We start from the raw sequence: 24,791 nt of genomic DNA on the forward strand, positions 1-24,791 counted from the left end.
ACGTCATGCAAGTATACTGACTGCCATCAAAGACCTTCATTGTCCGGTCCACGGCCTCGGGAATTCCTGCTTGCTCCTGGTCGGCACCAGACAGCAACTCCCTCAAAACACCTTTACGGTATTGTCTAGCGCCGTCGGGTAAGGAGGAGAACGTGCCAAGAAGCCGTGTTATATCGGATGCGTGGATCTGCCGCAGCTCCGGTTCAACATCGGCGATGGCGCCTTGTTGCCTTTCGAGAGCTTCGAACAGCCTTGCTACAATCGTTGACGCGGTCCTTCCTAGCTTGCCAAATTCTGTTCACATAAGCTTTCGACCTTATTTAGTGCATAATGGGAGCCGCCTTACCTGATGTTAATAACCCATTCAGGAGAATGTGATCCGCTTCCGATAGCCCTGCATCTGCGAGCTTTGCTACTACATTGCCAGCCGTATCACATATGTCTTGCATGATTTGATCCGTGGCCTTGGTGAAGTCCAACCGTTCCGTATCGACATGTGATAAGACCGCGATGAACAGACGTTCCGGCAAGAGCTCTGCAGAGCAGAGCGAGCCCGATGCACAAAGAGCCACCGCCAGGTCCGTGATGCGAACCCTCCGCAGATCCAAGTCCATGATATCATCACTCAGCACGAGCTTCTTCAGCGTATCAAGGAGTTTTTCGACTTTCTTGCAATTCGCGATAGATTGCCTGCCGGACTCTGACGCGAGGTGTGGATCAGCCCGGCGGATGCAGCTTGGAAGAAGTCTGGGCACACCTGTATACAATAACGCGTCGAGCACATTGCGCTCCGTGTCAGAAAGCTGCATGCTGACAATATTGTCCACGATATTTGGGGCTCTGTCACATAACGGGCGGGAAATTCGATCAATGGCACGGCGGACAACAGGTCGATGCCACTCGACGATGCCATGCAGCTCCGCTACATTCTCCTGCCAGTATCGCTCGGTGCCTCGGGACAACGAAGGCAAAGAACCTAGAAGAGTCAATAAATCCGTGATTCGCTCTCTGCGATAAGACCAGTGCAGGTCGCGCTTTGCAGCCTCGAGTACATTCAGCAATTTAGATCCGTCGGCGATCGCTGCAAGGGTGTTTCTTCCGAAGTCTATCAAAGATAAGTCACAGGTAGGGAGCAGATGTACGTTGTCAACTGACCTGTTTCCACTATAGTACACAGCACATCTCGTTCGCCGTCGCTAAGCCATGTTTCGCGCATCAACTCGTCCAAAAGCCTTTGGACTCTAGCACGGAACAATCGCGAGAGCTCCGCTGAAGCTTGCCCCAGAGAACTTGATGGTTGTGGTTGTTCATTAGACAAGCGCTCTGCGGTTTCGCGCATCCAGGACTGTTCCCCATTATCCATTTCATCCATCTTGGACAAGTCTTGAAACGCGCCAAGGACTATCAGAAGCCCGATGAGTTGCCTCTCGTGTTGTTCCGTCGGAGGTCCCGCCGCGATCGCAAGCTTGACGGCCATAAATGCCTTGAACAGCTCGTCCGCATTTGCGTAGTCAGTCATCGATCGCTGGCCGACGTCTGCACAAGGTTCAACTTCATCCTACCAGGCAGCCAGGTGAGCAGCTCACCAGATGAGGACAGTGTTACGAGCACATGACAATCCTCGTCCGACAGGTTCCCACCCAGTATGCCGTCGACGATGCGATTTGCCGATTTATAAGGGTCACGCTCGATCCAGTCGTCGCTGGCGATGACTTGGTCCCACTTCAGGCCGTCAGGGACGCGTGCTCTGCGTTTCCACGCTGAACGTTCCGATTTCTTCAGCTTGAAAGTTTCCGACTGCGACAGAGGTCCGATGAATGGCTCATAGATAATTTCCCGTTGCGATGGCGAGTCAATAACCGATTCGTGGATACGTTGTCCATGCATGATCTGACGAGGTGACGAGAGGTGAGGGCTAGCAAAGCCATTCTATTGAGCCAATGGGCGGTTAAAGTCTGCTTAGATGACTCACAAATATACCGCATGCTCTTTCTCTTTCTTTGAGTCGTAAGATAGTCGCCTGAAGGGAAGACACTCGAGGATTCTCCAATACCACCTCATAGAATTTGTAGGTTTCAGCTGCTGCCAATTGCCGCGGAAATCTATCATGCGCAGCCCTTCTTTGAGCGCTTCGTAAGACATCCAGCGCAAGGCGGGACCGAACTTGTCAAGGTCGAGATTAAGATCGCTTCCACCGCCGCTAATCGTCTGTTCAGTATCATCTAGCAGATCAAACCTCAAAACCGGCTTACATGTCGGAATGAGAGCCGGAGAACCAGACCTCTTTCACGTTCACAGCCTGGGTATCTGCAGTCGGGCCCACACCCGCGTTCGCATACTCGGGCAAGAACTTGACCCGCACCTCGTCGAGGGCGAGCGCATGCCGGAACGCGCAGACGTGCGTCATCCCCGTCGTCGTCTCCGGAAGGCTCGGCGCACGGGCGACCCCAATGGATGAAACGGTATCCCTGAAGGCGGATGAGCAAACGGCGGACGGGAAAACGGCACGGGGGGCTCACCATGCTCCAACGAAATGGACCTTGACACCTTTCCGACAGAGCGTACGCTTGAAACGCTCACTCAGTTCCAGCGGGTCAGTCTTGTGCTCGCGGCGTTTCTTGGACTTGATCGGCTTTGGCGCCGGCGCGATCTCTGGTTCATCTTGCTGCAGCGCCGTCGTGTCGCGTCCAGGGCGGAAGGACCACCGTAGCTTGTTTCGCAGCCAAGCCCTTACCTTCGCTATCGTACCAGCCGACGACTGGGAGGAGTTGTGTCGGTGCCCTATCATGTCCATGTAGAGGTCATATGCGCTGTATTGCGTTCAGAAGGCGGATGTGAGATAACATCGCGTACTCACAATTTTATCTGGCCCTTGTTTCCTTTACGGACCAGACCGACCTGGTTTGCGGGGCCACAATTGTCAGCGAAACGTATTGAGCACATCAGCCGGAGGGACGCACTAGTTCTATCATTCCTGCAATGACACGCACTTGATACGCGCCCCGCGAAAAGCCTGTAGAATCGGTGAGGATGGTGCTGTGTGATCATTGACGTAGACGACAGACCGAAAAGGAATATTCGATCTCCCGGTATGTAATTTTCTGAAAGCCACTCGTAGGCATCGAGGACTATTTTCTTGAAGTTCCTAAAGGGACGGTACGTTGGTAGAGGACTTAAGACGGGTAATCACGAATGCTCACCACGCGATTGCCATGTCGATGGTATGATCGATTTTCTGCTTCCAATAATGGAAAGATGTCTTGCTATCCCGCGCATACGTTCCTATCCCGCTGTTGTAGTACGTGAGCTGGTTTTCGTCTTCGATCAAGCGGCTGTAAAGCTCGACGACGTTGGTGTTCTGCGAGCCCTGGTTCAGCGTCGGTGCGAAGGGAAGAACGTTGGCTGACCTTGTAGCTGAATTGATTGGCGGTCCCGTCGATGCACACGACGAGGTTTCGACCGCCGCCTTTACAGGCACAGGACGTCGAAGCCTTAGGGTTTTGACGTTGCTCTGCTTTATCTGCTGCCTGTGGAGCCGGGTTGGGCACAGGCGGCGCAGGCTTGATATCCGTTTCCCCCTCGGAATGACGGGCTATGTCCTCATGCGACGCCGAGATCAAAGGCGCGGTCGAAGCCGTGTCGTCGTTAGCGGCGGCCATGGCTCTGCAGCGCTCTGGAGTGAAGGTGTAGGTGAGAGGAAGAGATGCGAGGAAAAAGGGCTATCGAACCTGCGCTTTCCGACCGGAGGTTGTATAGGGTTGGACAGCATGTGAACCATGAGCATGAGGCACCGGGCCCATAGTCGGCACGGCAAGTCCTCGTCAAGGTTCAATATGGAACTGTTATGGACGTGCGGCGTCTGTTGTCGCTCGAAGTGCGGGATCGAAGATCAGAACATCTTCGAAGCTCATCGACCAGTTCTCGGCGTCGCAACTCGACGCGCACAATGTGAGCTGAACACGAGAACGATGGCAAAAGCCACCTGGCACCGGTAATAGGATCTTGCGAATTTTTGTGTCAGGCGAGACAGACGGGGGTTTTTTTCGCGAAGAAGGTCGTACGTGTATCGAGATAGCAATGCTCCATGAGGTTTGTAATCCATGGTCAAGAACAGCGACATGCACGACGCACGTTGTCATTTCCGCGTATGCCGCCGCAGATTAGCGCCCGTTCAAACTTCGGCAGCGCCTCCCATGCCCCGTCGTTCTCCTTCAGAGTTGCCGTCTCACGGCTGAATAACTCCCACCTTATCTATCCGTTAGGGCTGGAATGACGTTGGTCTTTCGTCTCAGGCGCCGGAACATCAGATGGTGGAAGGGCTCGCGGACGCCTTGAGGTACGTTCAGCGCTCTATCCCCCCTGTCGTGGCTCATCTCTGTCCTTCAGGCCCCTTTCACTCCAAGCGTTACGAGGAGATCCATACAGATGATACCGCTCCACTACACACGTTCAGCAAGATGTACGTGATCGTGGAAACATCTCGGGAGTTGGGATCGTCGACCAAGGAATGAAGAGCGGGAGCTCGTGGATCACGTCCGTGCAGTTTGACTGTCAATCTTTCAATCGCTCGCGCATAGCGCATATATGGACTATATATCTCGGGAAAACGCTCTTTGTCTGCAAGAATGATCTCAATTCAATCACTCAACCGCTACCGCGTCGACGGCACCGCTATGTACTGACAAGCCCGAGTTAGGCAGGCTCTACCAAAACTCAAGGTGCACGTTTGTATAACTGCCTCTGGTAGTCAGATGTCTGACTGGTAGATGTTCTCTAGCGCGACAGCTCAACCCGCCTCAATCGAAGCATCGCTTGCTCAGGGATTGATCTCGAGTGAAACCGTAGCTTTCTGCGCTCGGTCGTAAGCGGAAGGACATGCAACAGTGCGGGACGCCGACTAGACTCTACGATCTCAAACCCGTCGATCTTTATCAACTGGGATATTTCATCCTTAGGCCTTTATGTCAACTCCTCTCGATCGCCCGGGCATCACCCGGCGTGTGCGAGAGGGTCGATGCCTCGTGTGGACCGCACGGTGTGATTGCAAGGTGTCGTGCGTATGTTCGCACCTCGTAAGCTCGACGCTCATCTGACGAGGCTATGTTCGCAAAAGCTGGCCGATCAATCCATGGTTTATAGATAACTCATCGTAACCGGGCACTGCACATGTAGTACACATAGTGCACTGCAGATTTTGCTCCAATTCCTTCCGAGTTTCTGCTTTCAGGCCCGGTTTTCGGTCTGCTGTTCCTCGGAGATGCTATCGAGATACAGGTTTCAGCACGAACACAAGGAGTTCCCCCTGCACGATGCCGATCTCGCGGCTGCAGGCGATTTTGCGGATGATCGACGACCGCTGTAGTTGCTGCTGTCCGATGATACGTCCACGAGCGGCTTGACGACCGCACGGGCAATCTGGTACACGGCCTGCATGCGCAACAACGTAACGCGTCTCTACGCTTTTGCATTGTCCTTCGGTACTCATGGTCGTGATGTGCAGATGCCTGCGCTTTCGCCCGCGCCTCGCTCATCGGATTCGTCGACGCGCTGCAACTCGCCGACAACCTCTTCGCCACCTGCAGGGTGGAAATCACCACGACTGGCCATACTACGCACCTAGCTCACCTCGTTTCACAGAAACCGACGACGGTGCGTGAGCAAGAGCTCGCCGCGCTGCACGCCGAGAAGCCCGTGGCACAGCACAACGACTACCACGGAGGTGGAGCACATTCGGCGGTCGGGCTCGTATGGGACGCGGACGACAGGCGTTATGCGGCGGCTCGCAGATGGCAACACGGTGAGGGTCATCGCCCTGGTATGTATTCTTCCTCATCTCACAACAACAAGAAGTGTAGAACTGATCAAATTCCCATTTCATAGACCATCAAACCCGCAGCGGAGACACTAACCCTCCAGTCTGACGTCGAATGCCCCGTCGCCCAGCTCGGCGCCGTGCTCCCTACCGATGTGCCCTGCTTTGCCTTCTACGCTTAGACCCACTGTGCCTCCGAGCGCGAAGTCGTGCATGTTTACTCCTGCCCGACTAGCGCGCCCGTCAAGCCGCGCATGGTCTATTCGTCGGCCTTTCTGTCCACCTACAACGCCGCCCGCGCACTGCTCGGCGAGGCGGTGATGAGCGCACGCAAGGTGCAGACGAGCGATCGGCGCGAGATCGACGAGGCGTTCTTGCGCGCCGAGCTCGGTCTTAGTCCCGCCGCGGCCGCACCGGTGAGCGAGAAAGCGAGCGGAGGTGCGACATTGAACGAGAAGAAACCGTTTTCGAGGCTGAGCCGTCCTGGACGTCGGTACGCGACCAGCTGTATATTATGGCAACGTCGTCTACGTTACGGACGAAATCGAAATGTATGTTTTTGTTATATAACCCGTTGTATAATTCGACATCGACGTGTGAAGTAGCATATTCCGTTGGTATCAGATATTCAACCTATGAGGAGCCGGTTGCAGTGAATGCGTCGACGTCTGGTCCAATCTTGTAGCAGATGAGCACGGAAGGGACGTCCATAGGATTCACAACCTGGCGTGCACATTCGGGTCTGCCAAAACGCGTAAACGACGACTGTCAGCTAATCAGGACGGCACATCCGAGAGCGCGAACTACGCACCTCATACACCCGCATCAGGCATGGCACGCAAGGCTAATCAACCTCCGCGTCCCAAATCTTCACCCTATCGTCGTAACTACCTGAGACAACGCGCTTTCCGTCGGGGGAGAACGCAACGGCATTCACCCAGTCCGTATGCGCTTTCAACGGCCCCACCACGGTCTGTCCCGTCTGCGCGTCCCATATCCGGATAGTGCAGTCGCGAGAGCCGGAGACGACGTACTTGCCATCCGGCGAGAATGCGACGGAGATGACATAGTTGGTGTGCCCTCGCAAAGGGCCTAACACCGTCTTTCCCGTCCGAGTGTCCCAGATCCGGAGTGTTTTGTCGCTGGACGCAGAGACGAGGCGAGTGCCATCGGGAGAATATGCAACGGACTGAACCCAGTCATCGTGGCCTTGAAGCGGATCCCCGACTGGTTTCCCTGTCCCGGCGTCCCAGAGTCGGATCGTGCCTTCATCGGATGCAGAGGCGATGTGCTTCCCATCCGGTGAAAAGACGACGCTGTGAACCCAGTCAGAGTGACCCCGTAAACGCTTGCCGATGGGCTGTCTCGTCTGCGCATCCCAGAGTCGGAGTGTCCTGTCGTCTGAGCCCGAGACGATGCGGTTGCCGTCGGGTGAGAACGCGACACTCAGAACTGCGTCTGTATGCCCTCGGAGCGGCTCCCCGATCTGCTGCCCCGTCTCCACGTTCCACAGTCGCACGGTGCAGTCATACGAGCCTGAGGCAAGACATCCTCCGTTTGGGGAGAATGCGACAGACGTGACCGGAGCTGCGTGCCACCAAATTGGCTCTAGGATTTCCTTTCCGGTATCCGCCGCCCAGATTCGGATCGTCCAATCCCAGGAGCCCGAAGCAATCCGTGTGCCATCCGGAGAAAAGGCTACAGATAGTACAAACGCGCTGTGACCGCGTAGCTCCGACAACAGTCCTTATGGGTTCCCCATTTAGTATCATTGGGCGAAAAAAATACAGGCACACTCACGGTCTCCAAATACCTGAGTTATGTTCGAAACCGCTCGACGGATACCTGGTGCTTGCTTATCTACGCCCGACAGCATTTCACGCAGCTCGGAGATCGGACGGCGGGTAGCATCTCTTGGGAGGTAGGGGAACGAACCCAGAGCCAAGACGATGTCGCGTTCGAGTGATCTACGGTCCTCTGCCTTCATAGAGCTTCGTTGTCTTGTGGCATCAAACGCGTCGAACAGTCTGTTAGCAATATTCGGCACATCCATGACTGGTCGGTCGTTTGTGTCGCCTTAAAGAACGGTGATCGATCAGTTCCAGGCGATAGTGGCATGGCTCCGACTCACCCCATGAAGCCATGGCAACGAGGACGTCGCGATTTTGGTTCGTGAGAGGCTCCTGTTTGGCCAGTTGTTCTACCAAAGCCTCCATGGATAAGTAGGGATCGGTTTCGAGCATTCCCTTATCCCGCAGCACGCTTTTATCCCAGGATAATTGCCCAGAGAGGCGAGCGCGGGGCTTGTAATCCTTCAGCTCAAACACAGACTCGTGGACCAGCTGACCATCCAGGACTCTTCGAGGCGATGACAGATGAGGTGGCCTGTGCAGTGTTAGGGATCTGTTATCCATCAGCAGTAAGTGAAAGACTGACCACCGCTGTGTATCGTCTGAACTCCCTTGAGGTCGATCCTGATACGTGAGCCGTCTTAAAGGGATCAACTCCACGATTCTCCATATGAATGACATGGACGGATTGGGGCGAAACGGTTGCCATGTTCCATCAAAGGGGCGCACTCGCAGACCCTTACTTGTCGCTTCGTACGTCATCCAACGAAGCGCCGCTCCGAATTGATCGGCCTCGAGGTTTGGAATATTACCCCCGCCACTAGAGGCTTCGTGAGAGATAGTTTTAAGAGCAGTATACGTCCCTACGAACACATCTGAGTGGGATCCCGCAAACCACACTTCCTTGATGTCGCCCCGTGGTCCGGGTTGACTCGAGTTTGCCGGTACGTTCGATGTGGTCTGTGCCCCTTCTTTACCCTGGGAAGGACCCGCGCCGCCGTTTGCGTATTCGGGCAGAAATTTGACGCGGAGCTCGTCAAGAGCCAAAGCGTGCCGGAAGACACAAACATGCGTCATGCCGTTGGTCGTTTCCGGAAGACTCGGTCCTCGTGCCACGCCGATGGAAGAGACAGTGTCCCTAGACCCAGCAAGCTCTCCATGAGATGGACACGCACAGATTCAACCGTCCAGCTCACCACGCGCCGACAAAGTGAACCTTTACATCAGCTAGCGATAGCTTCCCCTTGAAGTTGGCGCACAGCTTTTCCGGGTAGTCAGGGTCCTTCGGTGTGATCTTCGGATGCCGATGTCCAGCCGTCGACGTCGTGCTGCCTGTACCTTTCTTGCGTCCACTGCGCTTTCCAACAGCGGTCATCGCAATGTAGACCTCGTACGCGCTGCGAAGTATCAAGTCATTACCTGATGATACGAATTCGGCGGATACTCACAATGGGATCTGGGCATTGTTGCCCTTGTGAAGTAACCCCACCTTAGTGCAAATCAATGTTCCGTGTCCGTTCCAGAACAGCGTCGAATATCACAAACCTTCTCTATCATCCCTGCGATAACACGAATTTGGTATGCACCACGCGAGAAACCTGCATAGCGATAGCACATGAGTGCTCAGGTATGTGGTGCTGAGACACAATAGACACCCACCGAAGAGAAAGATTCGATCGCCCTCCTCGTATACCTCCGACAACCACCGATACGCGTCAAGGACGATGCGCTTGAAGTTCCTGCGGAGGACGACCTCGTCAGCGAACGCCCTGTATAGAGCTGTGTTGCAAGTTACCAAGCTATAGCCATGTCAACCGTATGGTTGAAGACCTGACGCCAGTACCCAGGCGACGTCCAGGATTCTTTGACGAAAGTGCCGATGCCGCTGTTGTAGTACGTCAGCTGCTGCTTGTTCTTCTCCAGTCGGCTGAAAAGCTCGACGACGTTCGTGTTCTGCATGGTTATATCAGCGTCCGTTGCGAGGCGCCGTCCGAAGCGCGGGCACTCACCTTGAGCCCGAACTGATTGGCGGTACCGTCGATGCAGACCACCAGATTTCTTCCGGAGGAAGAGTGGCAGTCGCATATCTTGTCCTTGGGTTCGGCCCGCGCCTCTTTCTGAAATCCTGCAGCCGCGGGTGATATTTCGTGCATTTCGTATGCATCGGCAACTCCAGCGACCGGCGCGACTCCGTCAACGTGTTCGGTCGGGTTGCTGAGACGGGAGCGCCCTGCGTCATTGAGTAGCCTTTCCATGGATGATTGCGCTTGAGTCGATGACATGGAGGTGATCTTTAGCGCGGAGGAGGGGAGAGGTGCGTTGATGATCAATGTATGCTAACGACACGGCTAGATGTACTCCATGAAGGTATGACTTCCCTGTGCATCATGGTTACGCGCAGGCGGATATATCTAGATGATACGCACATAGAACACGTTGTCTAGTGCCACATTCCATGTTGAACACGCGGCGAGATGGAAGTGGAATCTAGAAAGACAGGGGGGAAGCGTAAGAACCGCATTGAGTCCCCAGACCGAAGCAACGTCAATGAGATCCATGTGTTGAAGGCCGGCTTCAAGACGATCCAGATGGCCCGCATGCCGCCTCGGTGCACCGACGTGGTGGCTTCGCAACATATTCCAACGCTCAGTGTAGGTTGTCCTCTTTGCATCGGCATGGAAGTTGTAGGTCCGGGCATGTACTTCTTAACGCGTCGCCGGGCAACCGCGTGCTGAATCCGATGTTACTGATCCTAAGAGGTGCCATGCGCGCGATTGTTGAGTAGACTGTTTTCCATCAACCCTCCCCAGTATATGCGATGCTCGATAAAGAATTGTATGTTGCATTCACCGTAGACGAGAACGGAGTGGACGAAGGAAGCGGCAAGCCCAACGTTACCGCACGCTGCCCACGTGGCGACCCGGCGATCCCAGCGCTGATCCCAGCCTCGAGAAAGGAAGGGCAAACGCACCGTAGACAAGAACCCTCGCACGCACGTTCAAATAGGACGGTGTGTTCATGGTAACATGCGATCGACGAATATCTCAACATTGATACAGGGGCTATGGCAGGCTACTTGCCAACTCAAGGCCCAGTTACACTACGTACTTTCACCACGGTTTGAAGAGGTTGACATGGTCGATACGTAAGGACGACGGCGTGCAGCCTCGGTTCGGAAGCCTTGCAATAATCGTATTATTATACAATGAACTTCAGCAGCGTCGCGAAATACGCCTCCCACAGCTTCGTCGCCGCCTGCTTGGTGACAGGATCCTTGGAAATGTCACCTTTGTCGGCCAGCCAGTTGACGACCGTCTCCGCCTTCTTGTTACTTTTGTCAGCCCAGCGGCGCGCGGCAGGAACAATGCGCTGCCTCCAGGCATCGCGGCTGCGGAAATTGTTGAACGACGTATGCGAGATGGACAGGTCCGCCGCGAGCGCGACCAGGAGGCCGATGTCCACGAAGTCTTTCTGGGTCGTCTGCTCGCGTTGTGAAGCGCCTTCGATCTTGAGCAGGAGCACGACGTGCGGGCGGAACGTCGGCAGCTTGGTGGGGTAGCCGTCCACCGCGAGGTCCACGATGGACGCAGAAGAGAACACTTGGCCCTTGTCCATGTAGTCGAGAAGCCGCGATTTGTCCAGCTCGCTGATGTCGAAAGGGACTTGCGCCAGTTTGCGGGAGCGCTTGTGTCCGGTCGCGTCGCTGACGAAGCCATCAGTATCGTAGTGGGTCTTAGGAAGTGGGCGACCCGACATACTATTCGCGATCCAGGAGATACTTATTTCCTTCAGCAGATGTCATGAAATTGCCCCCCGGAGCGCTAATGGGGTCGTCAACACCATGGGGGAGATAACCCAGTCCATTAAGTGCAGTCCACAGGCCGGCAAGGGTGTTCTTATCCTGAATTTGGAGCTCAAGGTCTACATCGTGGATATGGGGCAAGAAGTGCGTTAATCTCTGTGTTGCCCTTCAGGACAGCAAAATTAATCAGACTTATCTTGGTCTGTCGCTTGATCACGTTCGGAAAATTGATGACGGTGGTCGGGTACTTGTTAGCGTAGGGGCGCGTCAGCGCCGCGACGGCCACTCCACCGATGATCGCGAACTGGGCCTTGACAGGATTTTTCTTTTGACCCTTGAGCTCTTTCACTCCGGTTTCCAGAGCGCGGACGGCCGTGAAGCAGTCTTCGACGTTAACGGGGATTTCCTGTCCCAGGCTGTCAGAAGAGGCAGATGTCGACATGGTGATTTCAATGGGTTGGATTGACGAGTCGCAACGGCAAGGTGCCGGTTTTATACTGTGTTTGCTCTGGAGGTTCGTGCGCTCTCCCATGATGACGCGCCGACGAGATCTTCAGTGTTGATTCCAAGCGAAGCGTATACTGGACCGAGAGGGGTAACGACGACTGTACACACCGGAGAGACGAATCCACCGACGTAGATCGCAATCGGCATGATGGTCACATACGCACGACAAGGGTAAGCAAAGCGACGATGGCGTATTGTCGTTCACGAGGCATATAGCCAGTACGTGTTCGGATCTAGAGAGCAGCACATCAGAACTGCCGTATCCCCGTAGCTTGCTCGGCTTTGTCTTGCACCGCCCTAGGAGTAGGTCTTGTCCCGCCCAAGATCCCTGGAGCCTGATCGGACGCGGTAAAGAGCCGATGTTGTGCTCAAGCGCAACGGACGCTCGTCAGCCCCGGTATCCCCCTCTAGTCAAGACTAAGCTCGCAGTAAGGGCGATCTCGTCCCTTGTACATCGCAAGCCTGCTTCGAACTACGTCAAAGCCTATCGCATCACCGACATTGGTTGTTGGATTGCAAATTAGAAGTTTTTGTTCGACATATGTGGGACGGAATGAGGCTGTGGCCGTTGAACGAGCTGCAATAGCTCCATGGGGGTGCCAGATCCCATGACGGCATGGAATGAAGGTACCGATGTATTCCGATGCTGATTTCAGGGTATGGAAGCAAAAGCATAGCAGGGTAGGTTCGGACGACTTCGTTCATAGGCAACGATCTAGCTGTGCTATGAGGACTGCCGTCAGCGGTCGGGATTCCGGTCATAGGATCTTGTGGCGGCGCTTTGGCGTTGACGAGCGCGACCTCGCCCGACGTCGGCGAAAAGCTGCTGCACATAGCCTAGCGTGCGTGAATGAAGTCAAGTAGGGCTGTTCACGATAGAGCCAAGATGCAGCTTTGGAAATCCCAAGCTTAACAAGAGTCTGAAGTTGTGCCCGGTGCCGATCGACTATCCTGGACAGAGTAGTGATATGGTCATCATAAAATTGTGATGTGAGTGTGGGGCATTTTTACGGCGAGTAGCCCTCGGTTTCCGGTCTGCACTTGAGCTTGAGATTTATAGTGAACAACGTTAATGAGGGTTGCAGGCCAGACGCGCACACCAGCCAAACGCAATATCGGTCGTCACCAAATATAAAGCAGGCATGTCAGGCCAACGAGACTACACTTACGTCGTCCGCATAGCATAATTCTCCAGAAGCTGGATACTAAAGCGGGCATTCTGTTATTGCAGCATTATAAGGACACTAACGGCTTGCTACCGATGATGTGAGAAACACGGAAAGAGCGAAGAGAGAGACCTAATCATTAATCGCATTATCAAGACTTCATGCCAGTCAGAGGCAAAGAACAAAAACCATATGCAGAGAAGGAAATAGTCAGGAGGTGGGAGGACGTTATAAGTACCCTCCGTCTCCACCAGTCTCCCTCCTTGTCCCCGGGCCCAGCCGCGGATGAGGGGGGAGCTTGAACGTCTGCTGATGAGGCGCCGCGCTACGCGGCACCTCCCTCGGTGACGACACCGCTTGGGGCGCCTTCGCCGTCTGCGCGCTCCGGCTCCGCGACAGGTTTACGCCGAGTCGTCCGCCGTCTAAATCGGAACCGAGCACCGAGAGTCCTCCGTTTGGCTGGCCGAAGACCATCGGCGAGTGCGAGCGAGGCGTCGCCGGCGGCGAGAACGACGAGGCGTGCAGTAGGATAACGGTCTCTTCAGTCGCATTGGACAGCTCATGCATCTTCGCTCGAAGAGGCGCCACTTGCGGTCCCGCATATGGCTTCATCAGGTTCGCGAGATGGATGACCGTCTGTGCGGCTTGGGTGAGCGAACCACAATAGACTACGGTTGGGAAGACACCGCACCTTTACGAAAACATGTGCATCGTCCCTCAATGCGCTTCGTTCCGTCGCGTCCCCACTTTCCACTCGCCTCAGGTGTCCATCGAAGCTAGTCGTCACCGCCTGTGCCCGCGCCAGCTCCGCAGGTGGCACGGCCCCACTCTCGTCCTTCGCGATCTCCTCCAGCATCTCCCATACTGGCAGTGCCGCTTCGATAGTTCGACGCATCGCTGTCATCGCATCCTTATCCGCTACAGTGTTCGCGTTCGCGCTGAGCGGAATCTCCAGCTGCGGCACCTTGCCTGGTATGGATGGCGAAGACGATACCGAGGCCGATGCAGAGGATGTAAGAGAGCCATGTCGTGAATGTCCCTCTGGCACGCGCGAGAGACCGGACCCGAATGCCTTCGCCGACTGCCCCGTGCCAGGTCTCGACGCACTCGCCTCATAGGCGCCCGCTACACTCGCCAAACTGGCCTTCCTCGGCAGCACCCCTGATCCCGAAGGTGCGAAGCTGAAGCTTTCCATGTGCGGCGCCGCCCTCGGTGTCGGCGTCGATGAGCTCATCGGGCTCGTCACCACCATCGACGCCGTAGAAGGTGACGTGAGCCCCGGTACAGGTGGCAGATCGTCCACATGAGGCGGCATGTGCTTCCCGATTTCCACATCCCTCGCGCTGAACGAGCCTGCGTGCCTCCTCGCCCTCCTCGCCTTCTCTTCCTTATCCGGTGCGTGTATCGAGCGCGACCGCGTCACCACAGCCGACCCAGATCCCGCAGGCGAACCGCCGTGCGGCGAAAACGTCGACGCACTCGGCGGGGCCGATGCGGGCACAGGTAGATCTTCCTTCGTGGGTGACACTTGCTGCACGCCCCTCGCCCTGCTCACCGGCGGCCCATTGCCCAACGCCATCCCCTTCCTCGATCCGCTCCCGCTTTTACTTCCCTCTCGTAGATAGGGCACCGCCGCATCGAGTTGTGGCGCCATCCGCGCCCAGGCCGCGCCCAGTTCCGCACTCGCGCCCCATATCTGTAGTAGCAGGCTCCGGACGTACAATGGATCATCCCGCGTGCCAATGACCTTCGCCTGCACCGCGAGTGCCTTCACCACGCGCGTCCCCGAGCCCACGCAGGCGCGCGTCGCTTCCGCCAGCGCGCGACACGCGGAGGGTGGAGGGGGTCGCATACTACCGGCCCCATGCGGGGTTGGGTGGTTGTTACGCACAGGCGCCGAGAACGCGTCGAATCTGTCCAGAGCCGAGATCAGACTTGCGATGTGCGCAAAGCTCGGGTCCAGCACCCGGCTCAGTATGGCGCCTAGACGCTCGTCGGCCATGTGCGTCGCGTGGTGGATGACGGTCTGGTGAAGCTGAGTAAGCGCATATAGTACCGCCCGCGCTCCCTCCACAAGTGCTATGAGTGGTGGAGGGAGTAGCTTGCCCGTCGCAGAGGCAGCTGGTGTGCTCGCGGTAGATGAGCCGTCGTGGCTGCCGAGCGGATGCAGGTTGTGGTTGTGCAGCGCTGAGAAACGGCGGAAGTACGCGTGTCGCTCAAGGTCAATCGAACGAGCGGGATTGTGCATCGATATGGGGGACGCGGATACCGGCCCGTCGACGAGGAAGGGCTTGAGAGGGGCTGCAGCAGCTCTCGAGAGTGAGCTAGGGCCAGCGCTACCTACGGCGTCTGCAGAAGCTGAGGCGGACGACCCTGCGCTATCCTGCCTCCACCTCGTCGGAAGAGGGGATCCGGTCGAGATACCACTATTGCTGGTATGATCCTCCGTGAAGCTCCTCGACGGCATCGGCAGGTGTGCAAGATCCGGCGCGCCTCTCCTCTCGTGTATCTTCGCACCCGCCGTGGTCGTGCGCAGATCGGGTAAGCTCTTCTTCGCAGTGAGGCTAAGTCGCAAGCGGAGAGGAGGTACGTTGCCCGCATACGACGCATTGCGCGCGTGGTCGAGCGGGCTTGTCGGCGTCGTGGTGCTTGTCGACTGAGAAGTGGGCTTCAACCCGAAGTTGAGCGGTAAAACCTCCTTCAGTTGCTGTGGAACACGCGTCGATTCTTCGTCCGTCGATGCGACAGATTCATCAGGAGTAGGCAAATAACTGTCCGGGGAGCGGGTAGGAGAACGTGACTTGGCAAGCGAGTTCTCAAGGTGCGTGTCGAGATGCAGAGCTGGTGGTTGCGACTGAGAATGAGAAGATGGTCCTATGGTAGGAGACGCGAGCCAGGGGCGGCTGTCGTAGGCAGCGTGGGAGGGCGAAGGCTCGTCTGACGCGGAATAGGCCGAGATGTCCGAATCCAAGGAGAAGGAGCGTACGTGCGGTGTAGAGGTAGACGCAGATGCAAAAGCATGGTTTCTATACGACGATGACCCAATTAGCGACGGTGTGGTGAGGTCGTCCTTGTAATCCGAGCCGTATGAGTACAGATACGTGCCTTGCAGTTTCCCCCACGGAATCACCACTAAACTTGCGACCTTCAGCCACTTCCCCGTGTGTGTGCTCTGTAATCCACTCCCGAACACCATTAACCCATCCCTTCATAACCTGCTTATTTGACAGATCGCTGCCATGCGGATCGAGCACAGCACGCGGAGGCCAGTCGATTGGATTGTGGTCGATGCCAAGGTTTTCCAAGCGGGTAAATGAGGCGAGGTAAGGAGGCAGGCGGGTGAGCTTGTTGCGCGAAATAGACAGCACCTGTTTGATAGGTCATCAAGAACCGAAATAGCATGAGCGACGGGCGAGTACAGTGAGAACGTAAACGTACACGAAGATTGACGAGATGTCCTGGTTGTGCCGGGAAGCGCTTTATCTTGTTCCGCCGAATGTCGAGAATCTCAAGCGAGGGCATTTGCGTGAGCTAAAATAGGAATGGGCCTCAATGCGTGTATTGCGGTATATGTCAAACACGTACCACGGGAGGAAAGACAGAAAAACTATTGTTCCTCAGATTGATGTATCGTAAGCGGGACAGGAGTGCGAAGGTGTTGGGTAGCGTTGCAAGGCGGTTGTGTCCCAGAGCAATTCTTCAAGATAATATGGGCGTCGGTCAATGACGAGCAATATAACGATTCGCATAGGATACGGACCGGACGATCGGGCTCTCGGCATCAGGAGCGTCTTCGCGCCCTATACTGGCGAGCTCGTGCGCGCCGGCCTCGCCGACGTCGGCGAGTCCAAGATGGGTCAAGTCCAAAGTAACTCCATGGTCCGGACTCCTCAGTAGCGCCTGATCAATGTGTGTGCGCGTCAACGAGCTCGAAGACGCCGTCAACGGCGCAGAGTCCGAGAGGCCCGAGGGTGGAGGGGACGCGAAGCCATTGGGCGGCAATGGCGAGGCACGGCCCGTGGGCATGTGCGCGGCACCTTGATCGTGCTGCTCGTCGCGGTGGCGGGTGGCGGGCATGGACGTCGAGCGTCAGTGGTCATCAGGCGATGGTGCACGCTGCCATCGTCGTCGCCGCGAAGAACAACGACCGCGTTGTACAGGAGGCTGTGTGATGCACTGATGCTCGCCCGTGGCTGTGCGTGGTTCCTGAGCAATGTTGGCCGTATGATGCACTGACGACGTTGAGCTCATTCGCAGCATCATGCGGAGACAAGTCAATCTCAACTTTTGTTCGCCAGCTACAGATTCCAATACATGCGGATTAACCCCACATACGAAGGGCACGAATATCGGGCACATCGGCACCTCTGGTGCCCTGGACTCCTACCCTCTGTACCACATCCGCTATCTCCTTCACTTCCGCCTCGCTTAATTCTATATCTCCACCCGCGAGATTCTCGAGCTTGCGAGCCGGGCTCCTATTTGCCTCGGGTATTCAGTCGCCATGTCATCTTCCGCACAGAAGGGGCTTACGAGGAACCCGGAAGGGGCATGATGTGCGGGCCAAGCACACCCACCCAGGCGATGCAAAGCTGAGCGGGCGTAACGCCCTTCTTCGACGCTATGGAGGAGAGCGTCTCGACCACTTTGACATTATGCTTCCAGTTCTACGAGACGAAACGATCAACGGTTTTGCGACGAGTAACACGATGATCGGGACCTCACCTCTTCTTTCGTGCGAATTCCATGGCCGCGGATATCGCCCTCTGCCCATTTGGTGTTCGTTAGTAGAGCGTAAGTATACGGAGCGCAGGACAACTTTTACCTTCGAGGTCCTTGGGGTTGAGTTTCCCCGTCAAGAAGCCGTGTCCAAGGGGCCTGATACGAGACGTCTTCAGCACCAGCGGGCGGAGACAGTGGTTGATACTTACGAATAGGCAGCAATGGCGATCCCAAGCTCCTTGCACGTCGAAATCACTGAGAATGCATCAACATCGTGCTCAGGGGGGCGTGGGACAAGCCAACCGTACCTTTCCTCGTCTCCTCCTCGTACGACCACGGGCTGATTTCGATCTCGACGACGGCCACCGGCGCAACCGAATTCGCCCTCTTGACCGTCTCCGCGCTGCACTCGCTTAAACCGATGTGATCGAATTTGCCCTCTTTCACGAGCTCCAACAGTGTCTTCATCACGTCCTCCACCGGCGGCTCCGAGGCTACGCGCGCGCACTGGAATAGATCCACCTTCTTATTCGGTCCGAGCTTCTCGATGATGTAGTCGACACTGCGCCTCAGGTTCTCCGGCGACGCGTCGGGCACAAGCGTATGCGCCTTCATGCCGCCCTTGACAGAGAGAAAGACCTTGTCGGCATACTCTGGGTATTTGGCGAAGAATCGCGAGAGCAGTTCGAGGTTGGCGGTGGAGAGGTTGTGGCCGTAGAATTCACCTACGAGTTAGAAAGCGATGAGATTTGTGGCAGCTCCGTGTCTCGTAGTGTGCACGGAAACGCACCGCTGTTGATGAACATCTTTGCACCGGGCGGGAGCTGGTCGATGCCCGCGATGATGGCCTCGAAGCATTGTTCGTCGGGGACGGGTGTAGGTTTCCATCTGCAACAGGTCATTCAACATATGAACGTCGGCTCCAAGAAACCCAACGAACGTCATGAGCATCAGGCCATGCTAGAATTCACGTAGTCTCAGCACCGGAATGGCTACTGCACCAATGAGTTGAACACGCACCGCGACCTTTGCAACCTCGACATTGGACGCCGATCCGCCCAACTTAATCGTCTTGACTGCCATCTCTTGACACGAACTTGGAGTGTTGTAGGTAGATGTGGTTAATCAAGTAACAAATGCCGTGTGTTCTCTGCCCCCTATATGTACGACTTGCATGACGTGGGTCGTCCAGAGAGAATGTGGGTACGTGCAAAGCGCCGAAGGTAAGTTGACGCATACGCAGTCACGTTTATTAGTACTCCATGACCGTAAGCTAGTAAGATGCGGTCAGGAAGTTATATGTAAAGAGGTCTACCGGGGCCAGTGCAGTGGAAGGCGCGTTGTGTTTGGTTTCGGCACCGGCATGCCCCACAGCTGATCCACTTGAGAACGAGTTTGTTCTGTCAGCTTGGTGAATGAGAACGAATTTTGTTCTGTCAGCTTGATGAATATGTTCAAGCTGGCCAAAACGGTACCAAGAGGCAGGCGGAAATGGATTCCGCGACATGATGATACCTTTCGGCATGTAACGGCAAGCTCGGTTAAGTAGTTGTTTCGAAGCAAGCAAACTGGTCCAGAGGGGTCTTGCCGGGCATGCCGACATTGTCAAAGCCGCGGGCGACGGGGTTGTAGCACGAAGGGCTGGTGCAGACTCCAACGAGACTGAATCAGCTATAGTGCTCACCACAAACTTTGTCCATATACATACAGCACGGCACACAGTTCAAGGGAGGCATCAGAGGATTCGAAATGCAGGCCGGGAAAAGGTTCAAAAAATCATTCACAGGCAAGATCAAACTGAGACGCGGCCACTTGGGCGGCGCTACGGCCACAACTACGCATTAGCCGTTACACCAGGGAGATGCGTTATAAGGGCGCAACTGCGTGTATATAGCTTTGTTAACGGAGTGCACTGAAAGCAATCATTGGTAACTCTTATAGCCTATCGATTGACCACACATCCATCCTCGGGCCAAGGACGGTAGAGGCTTTCTGACGCAGAGCATAGAAGTCAAACACAAAACAATTCCTCAGGGGATCGAACCTAGGTATGGCAACTTGACGGGAAAACTAAAATTGACAGCGAACTGGCGCTGTAATCACTGTACTACCGACCAGTGACGATGCACGGGTGGATCTTGTATATGTGTATGTCACCGGCAGACGCACGCCGCCGGGCAAGCCGTGAGCCCATCGCCAAGCAACTTTCATCCCTCTGCCGAGCTCCCTCAGCCCGTATTGGGCGACGGAATCTGTTAGCCGGCGTGTAGTAGTTGTTTCGAAGCATCAAAGCGGCGTCATCATGTAGCAAAGTTGATTTCCGCCTGCCTCTTGAATGGTCCAATACAAATTCACACAAAGACAATAACTTGTGCTCAGCGGCCCTGAGGGACTAAGATAGGGCTCAGTCAGTTTCAACAGGTGTGATAAGTGCTGCGCAGCGAATTCCACTCGCTACGGGGCACACTCTCTAAATCTAAAACCACAATTCTCTTTGAAAGTCCGTTATCTTGAAATCTGTGGTGGCGATTTCTGTGAGTTTTGAGAGTAGAATATTTTATTTGACTAGCAAGTCCTGTGGGACCTGTTAAAACTGAATGAGCCCTATCCTACAGAAATCGTTCTGGCGAGGTGTAGGGCGTGAGTTGGCCCGTCGCCATGACTGACGATGACGTCGAAGAGTTCATGGTGGCTGTGCTAACTTTCGGTCGCCCGAACGTGCCTCCTCTCCGTCACGGTCGTTCTTTGCTTCCACCTTCTGCCGCAATCTACGGCACCGTGGGCATCCAGCAACCATATTTACCGCGCCGCAGGTGTCATACGCCCGCCGTCTTCGCTTCTCCTAGCCACCGCGTCCCCAATCGCGTCCTGCATGCAAGAACGTGCGCCGGCACCCTACTGCAATGGCCATCGCACACCTGCTTTTCGCGCCAGCAAAGGCGCGCTTCTGATGTGCCACCGCATAGAGCGCCGTATGGCGCACAGAAGCGCGCAGGGTCACCTGCGGGCCCCCGCTTCGTAATGCCTCTCCAACGATTTGTTACAAAAAGGCGTCGATAGTCGTTGTCTCATGCATCAACCACCCGGCATCGACCAGCTGTCAAGATGAACGCGATCGTAGCCCTCGTTGTGCTTGCTCGCGTTGCTCTCGCGACTACAGGTGTTGATTACCTTGACCGTAACCTGGTATATCGTTCGCCTGTGCTCGAGCATCCCCAGGTACATATTCATGTCACAATTAGCACCAACAAAATCATGCTCATCGGATGTCATAGCTCAAACGCGACACTGAGGCCATTCATGCTCGCCACCTTCACCACGTCAAGCGCCAAATGGCCGATTCAACTGGCTTCACTGACGAGCACTACCCGACTTTCTACGGTGCCGATTTCAGCAACGTCCGTCCCTTCATTTCATCCTTGTGTACGTCACTTATCTGGGTCCTTGAGCTTAGAGCCCCTTCGTCTGGAGCGGTGGTTTGAATTTTACTCATTCCGGTAGGCAAGTTTTGTCCGATTGACTGATCCGCCACTGACCCAACGTAGTTGCCAGTGTAAGCACCCTCTCAGTCCCGCACCCACGTTCTCTTCTTTACCGGAGCCGTCCATCTTCTCCGTTTCCCAGGGCGACCCGTTCGACACTTCGCTCCTGCTCTGGACGCGCGCTGTTCCAACGCCGGTAGCAAACAGCGAGGCCGGGGGTCCGGATCAGAGCGTTCCTGTATGCGTATCATGGAAGATCTCGACCTCCTCGTCCCTGTCCCACCCTGTAGATTCAGGTGAAGCGTTCACCAGGTGTGTGTCGTTGATAAGATAAGATGTACTTCGTAAACCTGATCTATATTTAGCTACGACGTCGACTTCACCGTCAAAGTCGAAGCGACCGGTCTCTCGCCTGACACGCACTACTTCTTCCAATTTGCGGATTGCACGGCCCCAAGTAGTGTCTCTCCCATTGGCAAAACGCGAACTCTTGCCAGCCCCGACAGTCAGTCGCATCCCGCATCCTCCTCGCGCTGCGGGAAGTAATAGCTCGGTGTTCTTCAGCTCCCGCCAACAGAGTGAATGGCGGGCAACCTCTCACGCTCGCCGTGTTCTCCTGCTCGCAATATCAGACGGGCTGGTTCAACGCATACGGTTTCGCTGCGCACAACACATCGGCTGACGTGTTCATTCACCTCGGTGACTACGTATGCCTTCCGTCCTTCCTCGCTCGCTATACCCTTTGCCAACGCTTACCCCCTTTCACAGATATACGAATCCGTCGGAAGCGGCGCCAAGATCGGCCGCCAGGTCCTTGGCCGTGAACTCGCCACTATCGCCGACTATCGCCAACGACTCGCGCAGTACCGCACCGACGCTTCGCTGGTCTTTGCGCACCAGAATGCTCCCTGGATCACGGTCTGGGACGATCACGAGGTCGCAGACAACAGTTGGAAGGCGGGCACGGCCGACTCGAACGATACCGCGCTCGGGTGCAGCTTTTCCAAAGCGGAGAACGGCGTAGGCGCCGCGAGCGGCGCTTGTTTCACGGATCGCAAGCTAGCGGCAGTCAGGGCATACCACGAGTGGCTGCCGGTAAGGCAGGTGGTGGCGGATGATCAGCTAAGAATATGGTTAGAGCATACTGTTATCCTCGGTCGAGGATGGGCCGTTGATAGACTTCGCAGGCGCAGCTTCCAGATCGGCAAGCTGCTAGATCTGACGATGCTCGACACGCGGCAATACGACCGGGACTTGACTGATGTGTACTATAACACCGGTATGTTACGTCTGTCATGGTGAAATCAAGAAGCTGCGTTTCTGACAAAAGTGCACAGAATGTAAGCTCCAATCACACAGATTGAAGTCGATTTTAACGTTCCCTGACATCATATAGATGTCAACACGATTTCCGACTTTGCCAATCGCTCTCTCATGGGGTTTGCGCAAGAAAACTGTACGTGTTGTCTCTATCTTGGCGTGTACGCAGATGACGTAGTGGACTTTGTCAGGGTTCTTCCAGCAGCTCTCACAGTCGCAAGCGCGAGGCGCCGTTTGGCGTGTTGTCGGGCAAGTGCCACCCCAATGGAACTTACGAGCACCGTTCTGACGCGGCTGCTGCAGTCAGCAAATTGTCTTCACCCAACTTAATGAATCGGGAGCTTGTGAGTCTCTTGCCTGATCCTGACAAATCGATGGGCCAATGCCATGGCAATAGTCGACCTTGACGCCTGGGATGGCTACCGTCAAAACCGCGAGCGCGTGCTCAGCCACCTTTATCAAAACAAGATCGACAACACCATCATACTGTCCGGCGACAGTCACGCCAATTGGGTGTCCGACTTGGCCCGTAAGTCCTCCTGAAGTCGTCATCAAGCAACGTCTCATCGCTCTCGATCTATGTAGACCCGAATGACACGAAGACCTATGACCCCGTCACCGGCAAAGGCGCCATTGGCGTTGAGTTTGCCGGGACCGCCGTCACCTCCGAGTCGTCCTTCGGTTCTGGTATCCTTCCCGCCGCCGCGGACGTCAAGTCCGCTGGATTGGTCGCCGCCAAGGGCAACGAGGATCTGCAGTGGAGCGAAGGCTCCTACCGCGGCTTTTTCACGCTCACGATCGACCCGCACACGCTGAACGCGACCTACTACGCCATGCGCAACATTAGCAACCCGAACCTGGACGGATTCGCGAGTGCGCACTTCGTCGTGCAGAATGGCAAGTCGTTCGAACTTCTTCCTTGGTTTGTGCGAGGGATTTACTGACGACAGCTCCGTAGGCGCGAACAAGCTCATGCGTCCCGTGGCAGGCGGCAGTGTGCAGGCAGGCATCCTCAAAGTCAACGTAACCCTCTAAACGGTGTATGAAACGGGGTAATATATATATGTTGACTCAATGTATGTGCCCCTCTACGTGCTGGGGCAGTCTTTGTGCCGAATAGGGTGCGTGAGCGGCTTGCAAGAGCTAGGCCATCTGTCGCATCCTGAGTTCTTTGACTCCAATCTTCAGCGCTGGCAAGGTATAGGCGGACTGAGAGATGAATGCGACAAATAGCCAGCGACGGGATGACACCGCACGGCCTAGTCTACTCGAAGGGGAAGGTGACAATACAAATACTTTCTTCACGCTGTCGACGAGAAAATCTCACGCCCTTCGGCATCCCATTGCACCCATCGCGCGCTCTTCAGGATCTTGCAAAACTCCTTGTGGGCCGGCCAATCCTCGCGCTGGCAAGCCGTCCCGCAATACCGCGTCACCTTGCATCCGGAACACCGCATGAGTGTCGTCTTCCCGGGCGTGTTGATGTCCGCGGTTTTTTCCTCCTCGCACGACGCGCAGGCAGCGAGCAGGGGGAAGATCTGGCCGGGTTCGCGCGCGATGTACTGGGGACCACGGAGCGGCTGACCGGACATGAGGCACATCTGGCGGTCGATAGCGTCGTACGCAGATCTGCAGGGACCAGGGTCTGTGCTGCACATCGCGTGCAGCTTGATGAGAACGTGAGTATGCTGAGCGAGACTTCGTGTATGGAAAGACGGACGTATGCGACGGCTCTTGGAGGTGATAAATGCAGCCATGAGTTGAACTGGCATTGTGTTTCGCGTGCTGGTTTGCCTACGCCGGGTGTGAGCCCTGTGGAACAGTCGACGGCGAGGGAGCGTACTTACCACAAAACTCGCACTCCCAAGTTCCGCTATGCTTCATGCTGAAACTCATCCTCCGAAGGAGCCATCTAACGTGCTCCTCGCGCTCACCTCCACCGGGAACGACGGGCATATCATCGCGCGGCAGGCGAGGGGATAACTTCAGTTCGAGACGTTTCTGGTTGCTGCGACGTCGGTATATGCGTGTCAGGAGGTGGGGGCTGGCGTCTGAGGTATCTGAGTATGAACGTACGAGCCGTAGAGGAACACCTCTAGTTCAATCACTGGGCCCGGCATTACAGTTGGC

The 24,791-nt window shown here is 55.6% G+C and overlaps 9 protein-coding genes across 9 annotated transcripts; 2 read left to right on the forward strand and 7 right to left on the reverse strand.

Moving 5' to 3' along the window:
- Positions 1-1,515: 1,515 nt before the first annotated feature.
- On the reverse strand, positions 1,516-3,659 carry PUNSTDRAFT_71590 (uncharacterized protein; the record flags this gene model as incomplete). The annotated part of the gene is made up of 10 exons (XM_007385740.1): positions 1,516-1,915; positions 1,973-2,188; positions 2,253-2,468; positions 2,520-2,579; positions 2,757-2,810; positions 2,858-2,898; positions 2,961-3,013; positions 3,066-3,145; positions 3,201-3,358; positions 3,408-3,659. 10 exons carry the CDS (start codon positions 3,657-3,659, stop codon positions 1,516-1,518), a joined length of 1,530 nt encoding a protein of 509 aa, XP_007385802.1.
- Positions 3,660-4,199: 540 nt separating this feature from the next.
- PUNSTDRAFT_53834 (uncharacterized protein) lies at positions 4,200-5,557 on the reverse strand. Its single transcript, XM_007385741.1, has 4 exons — positions 5,114-5,557; positions 4,778-5,053; positions 4,387-4,718; positions 4,200-4,336 (listed from the first exon to the last, which is right to left on the reverse strand). Exon 1 carries the CDS (start codon positions 5,483-5,485, stop codon positions 5,261-5,263), a length of 225 nt encoding a protein of 74 aa, XP_007385803.1. The 5' UTR covers positions 5,486-5,557; the 3' UTR covers positions 4,200-4,336; positions 4,387-4,718; positions 4,778-5,053; positions 5,114-5,260.
- A 509-nt stretch (positions 5,558-6,066) lies between these two features.
- On the forward strand, positions 6,067-6,382 carry PUNSTDRAFT_136190 (uncharacterized protein; the record flags this gene model as incomplete). Its single annotated transcript, XM_007385742.1, has 2 exons — positions 6,067-6,250; positions 6,318-6,382. 2 exons carry the CDS (start codon positions 6,067-6,069, stop codon positions 6,380-6,382), a joined length of 249 nt encoding a protein of 82 aa, XP_007385804.1.
- A 274-nt stretch (positions 6,383-6,656) lies between these two features.
- Positions 6,657-9,815, reverse strand: PUNSTDRAFT_71104 (WD40 repeat-like protein; the record flags this gene model as incomplete). The annotated part of the gene is made up of 11 exons (XM_007385743.1): positions 6,657-7,530; positions 7,609-7,867; positions 7,944-8,197; positions 8,249-8,482; positions 8,534-8,800; positions 8,859-9,059; positions 9,111-9,151; positions 9,208-9,260; positions 9,322-9,401; positions 9,458-9,615; positions 9,672-9,815. 11 exons carry the CDS (start codon positions 9,813-9,815, stop codon positions 6,657-6,659), a joined length of 2,565 nt encoding a protein of 854 aa, XP_007385805.1.
- A 1,045-nt stretch (positions 9,816-10,860) lies between these two features.
- Positions 10,861-11,906, reverse strand: PUNSTDRAFT_136192 (uncharacterized protein; the record flags this gene model as incomplete). Its single annotated transcript, XM_007385744.1, has 3 exons — positions 10,861-11,365; positions 11,421-11,583; positions 11,657-11,906. The coding sequence occupies 3 exons, from the start codon at positions 11,904-11,906 to the stop codon at positions 10,861-10,863; spliced, it is 918 nt and encodes a 305-aa protein (XP_007385806.1).
- A 1,459-nt stretch (positions 11,907-13,365) lies between these two features.
- On the reverse strand, positions 13,366-17,214 carry PUNSTDRAFT_136193 (uncharacterized protein; the record flags this gene model as incomplete). Its single annotated transcript, XM_007385745.1, has 6 exons — positions 13,366-13,773; positions 13,829-16,269; positions 16,331-16,505; positions 16,576-16,668; positions 16,723-16,834; positions 16,898-17,214. The coding sequence occupies 6 exons, from the start codon at positions 17,212-17,214 to the stop codon at positions 13,366-13,368; spliced, it is 3,546 nt and encodes a 1,181-aa protein (XP_007385807.1).
- A 212-nt stretch (positions 17,215-17,426) lies between these two features.
- Positions 17,427-19,043, reverse strand: PUNSTDRAFT_105306 (aldo/keto reductase). Its single transcript, XM_007385746.1, has 9 exons — positions 18,880-19,043; positions 18,800-18,819; positions 18,650-18,747; positions 18,168-18,584; positions 18,069-18,114; positions 17,963-18,015; positions 17,863-17,903; positions 17,671-17,804; positions 17,427-17,615 (listed from the first exon to the last, which is right to left on the reverse strand). Exons 1-9 carry the CDS (start codon positions 18,940-18,942, stop codon positions 17,459-17,461), a joined length of 1,029 nt encoding a protein of 342 aa, XP_007385808.1. The 5' UTR covers positions 18,943-19,043; the 3' UTR covers positions 17,427-17,458.
- A 1,921-nt stretch (positions 19,044-20,964) lies between these two features.
- Positions 20,965-23,874, forward strand: PUNSTDRAFT_114943 (uncharacterized protein; the record flags this gene model as incomplete). The annotated part of the gene is made up of 13 exons (XM_007385747.1): positions 20,965-21,078; positions 21,484-21,653; positions 21,707-21,850; positions 21,919-22,048; positions 22,110-22,474; positions 22,529-22,620; positions 22,738-22,797; positions 22,853-22,910; positions 22,965-23,005; positions 23,059-23,190; positions 23,247-23,558; positions 23,620-23,684; positions 23,866-23,874. The coding sequence occupies 13 exons, from the start codon at positions 20,965-20,967 to the stop codon at positions 23,872-23,874; spliced, it is 1,692 nt and encodes a 563-aa protein (XP_007385809.1).
- An 88-nt stretch (positions 23,875-23,962) lies between these two features.
- On the reverse strand, positions 23,963-24,781 carry PUNSTDRAFT_136196 (uncharacterized protein; the record flags this gene model as incomplete). The annotated part of the gene is made up of 4 exons (XM_007385748.1): positions 23,963-24,328; positions 24,382-24,455; positions 24,509-24,669; positions 24,738-24,781. 4 exons carry the CDS (start codon positions 24,779-24,781, stop codon positions 23,963-23,965), a joined length of 645 nt encoding a protein of 214 aa, XP_007385810.1.
- Between the last annotated feature and the right edge of the window lie 10 nt (positions 24,782-24,791).

Source organism: Punctularia strigosozonata, assembly GCF_000264995.1.
Source record: "Punctularia strigosozonata HHB-11173 SS5 unplaced genomic scaffold PUNSTscaffold_9, whole genome shotgun sequence".
NCBI classification, from domain to species: domain Eukaryota; kingdom Fungi; phylum Basidiomycota; class Agaricomycetes; order Corticiales; family Punctulariaceae; genus Punctularia; species Punctularia strigosozonata.

Excerpts from the sequence above, each read along its gene's own strand:
- PUNSTDRAFT_53834 (XM_007385741.1), bottom strand. The coding sequence starts at position 5,485 with ATGAGTACCGAAGGACAATGCAAAAGCGTAGAGACGCGTTACGTTGTT.
- PUNSTDRAFT_105306 (XM_007385746.1), bottom strand. The coding sequence starts at position 18,942 with ATGGCAGTCAAGACGATTAAGTTGGGCGGATCGGCGTCCAATGTCGAG. Across the intron at positions 18,820-18,879 it reads TCGAGGTTGCAAAGGTCGCG|CATGGCCTGATGCTCATGAC; the intron begins GTGCGTGTTCAA and ends CGTGAATTCTAG. Across the intron at positions 17,904-17,962 it reads CAACCCCAAGGACCTCGAAG|AGGGCGATATCCGCGGCCAT; the intron begins GTAAAAGTTGTC and ends CCAAATGGGCAG.